The 2609-nt window shown below is 35.0% G+C and overlaps 1 protein-coding gene across 1 annotated transcript; it reads left to right on the forward strand.

Moving 5' to 3' along the window:
- Positions 1-898: 898 nt before the first annotated feature.
- Positions 899-1779, forward strand: LOC108973374. Its single transcript, XM_018940615.1, has one exon. The coding sequence runs from the start codon at positions 942-944 to the stop codon at positions 1431-1433; it is 492 nt and encodes a 163-aa protein (XP_018796160.1). The 5' UTR covers positions 899-941; the 3' UTR covers positions 1434-1779.
- Positions 1780-2609: the final 830 nt, after the last annotated feature.

Consider the following 2609-nt stretch of genomic DNA (forward strand, 5'->3'; position numbering starts at 1 on the left):
AACTGAAGAGGTATTGTCCCTATGATTTGCAACTATTCCTCTCACAGTTAATAAACAGAAGCGGTATTGCCAAAACAGTTTGAAAATAAATACTTGAATTTTTTCTGTGAATTGTGTGTATTGTATACACGAAGGTGAGTTTAAAAAGCAAGGAATAATAATTATTTTAGTTAAATATATATAAAAATATGTAWATATATGTATACTGTGGATACATCTATATATATAAAAAGAAGTTACATTTCCTTGGTAATCTTATAACTCAAGAACCGCCGAAYCGATTGACACAAAAATTTTAGAGTTCGTTCCTACCTATAAGGAGGAGGTGTGTGTGAAGTTTGTTTGGAATCGGCCGTTCCTGAGTTTGACATTTTTTGTGAGTAAATACACTGTACCAAAATCAAGTATTTTCAATACGATTTATCAATTTTACATCGTGCTCTCATTGCGAACAGAATATTAATTTGCTGTCATTGGAATTCAGTTGACAGTTTTCTTATGTGCTTTGAGTTCTTTTATATCTCGCTCTCATTTTGAACAAACATACTTTTGGTGAGTGTTAACCATGTGTTTCTTTTTTAATTGTATTTTAATTGCTTCATTTTTATATATATAGTTCAATTGCCAAGCGTTACTTAATTTTCACAATTTTAATTTGATCTCATTTTCCGGTGAGTGTTTTCTTTATTTGCACAATTGAGGATATGTCCAGTGTGAGTGTATGTGAATTCATATTTCCACGCACACACATTGAAGTTTGAATTATAAATGTATAATTTTTTCTAGAAATAATTTTCAATGTATTGCTTTTACATTCAATTAGTCATACACTGTACTGAAAGAATGCCACGTTCAAGACGACCAAACATTGGAAGACTACAAATGCTACAGCGTTAAATCGAAGATCACAAAGTGAAGAAGATCGTGTTCGACGAAATGAAATGGAAACACAACGACACAGACGGAGAACTCACTTGGATAATAGTGAAGCACCAAGAAACCGTCGTGGGCGTACGTCCGTTTATGATATACGTCAAATGGAACACGCGGCTTTCAATTACGATGCCACCATTGATTACAGCATGTATGCCTACATTGGCCAGATGAATATAGAATGTATACATTGCAAAGCATTTAAATTCATAAACGAAACGCCTGGCATGTGTTGTGCTGGTGGGAAAGTCAAATTACCGGTGCTAGAACTTCCGCCAGAACCTTTGCATTCATTGGTTTTTGGTAATTCGCCAACGTCAAAGCATTTCCTCTTAAATATTCAAAAATACAATTCATGCTTTCAAATGACATCTTTTGGAGCTACAAATATTATAAACGATGGATTTATGATGACGTTTAAGGTGATTTCTTCGTGTGGAATTAGCAATATCATTCTTAATTTATGTGCCGTCCCTGTGTTCGATGTTTTTAGAAATTAAGATCCGTTAACATCTATATATATTTCTCGACCGTTACAGATTCAAGGTCAAATATACAATAGAGCTGGGTCTTTGCTACCATTCCCAGATGGTGATCATAAATTTTTGCAAATATATTTCATTGATGGTGAGAATCGTGAATTAAATAAGCGCTGTGCAATTTCGACGAATACGAGAAGATCAATCGTGAATGAATTGCAAACATTTTTTCATCAACACAATGAATTGGTGAAATTGCTTAAAGTGGCACTCGAACGGATGCCCTCCGATGGCCACAAAATCATAATAAAAGCCGATAAAACACCAATTGGGGAGCACACCAGACGATTCAATGCACCTACGATTGATGAAGTAGCCATTGTGGTGGTTGGCGAACAGTTTCAGTCACGAGACATTGTTTTGTATCGTAGAAATGAGAATTTACAACGTATTACAGAACTCACAGACGTTCAACAGAGGGGACGATCACACAACATCAACATACCAATGATAAATCCAACAACTGGTACAAATACATTTTATTTTGTTTAAATATGATTTATAAATCATTTCCATTCGCTAATTAATTTTTGCAATACAGGTCAAGAATCAACAAAAAAGTCAGTGCGATGAATTTTTATTCGTACCGATTGATGATTCGCCCTCAAGAAACAAATTTTATTTTGCGATGCAATCAACTTTCGCATCAATATATCATCGATATGTACGCCAAAATTGAAAGTGAGCGATTAAATTTCATCCGTTACAATCAAGCCCGATTAAGATCAGAGGAATACATACATTTGCGTRACGCAATAATCAATGATGTAAATGTGAATGATTTCGACCGTTTAACAATTTGACCATCATCATATGTTGGTAGCCCACGTCATATGCATGAATATACGCAAGATGCGATGACATATGTACGAAATTATGGACGTGCGGATCTATTCATAACATTTACGTGCAACCCGAAGTGGGTCGATGTGTCTGATTGTTTACTTGATGGTCAGGTGCCAAAAGATCGGCATGACATAACTGCCCGTGTATTTCAACAAAAATTGAAAAAATTAATGGATCTGATTGTCAAACTCCGTGTATTTGGAGAAGTGCGGTGCTTTATGTATACCATAGAGTGGCAAAAAAGAGGCTTACCTCACGCACATATTTTGATTTGGTGCGTAAACAAAATAA

Source organism: Bactrocera latifrons, unplaced genomic scaffold, assembly GCF_001853355.1.
Source record: "Bactrocera latifrons isolate USDA-ARS-PBARC rearing strain unplaced genomic scaffold, ASM185335v1 scaffold_472, whole genome shotgun sequence".
Lineage (NCBI taxonomy): Eukaryota > Metazoa > Arthropoda > Insecta > Diptera > Tephritidae > Bactrocera > Bactrocera latifrons.

What these genes read in the sequence shown, in the direction of transcription:
- LOC108973374 (XM_018940615.1), top strand. Translation starts at nt 942, where the DNA reads ATGGAAACACAACGACACAGACGGAGAACTCACTTGGATAATAGTGAA.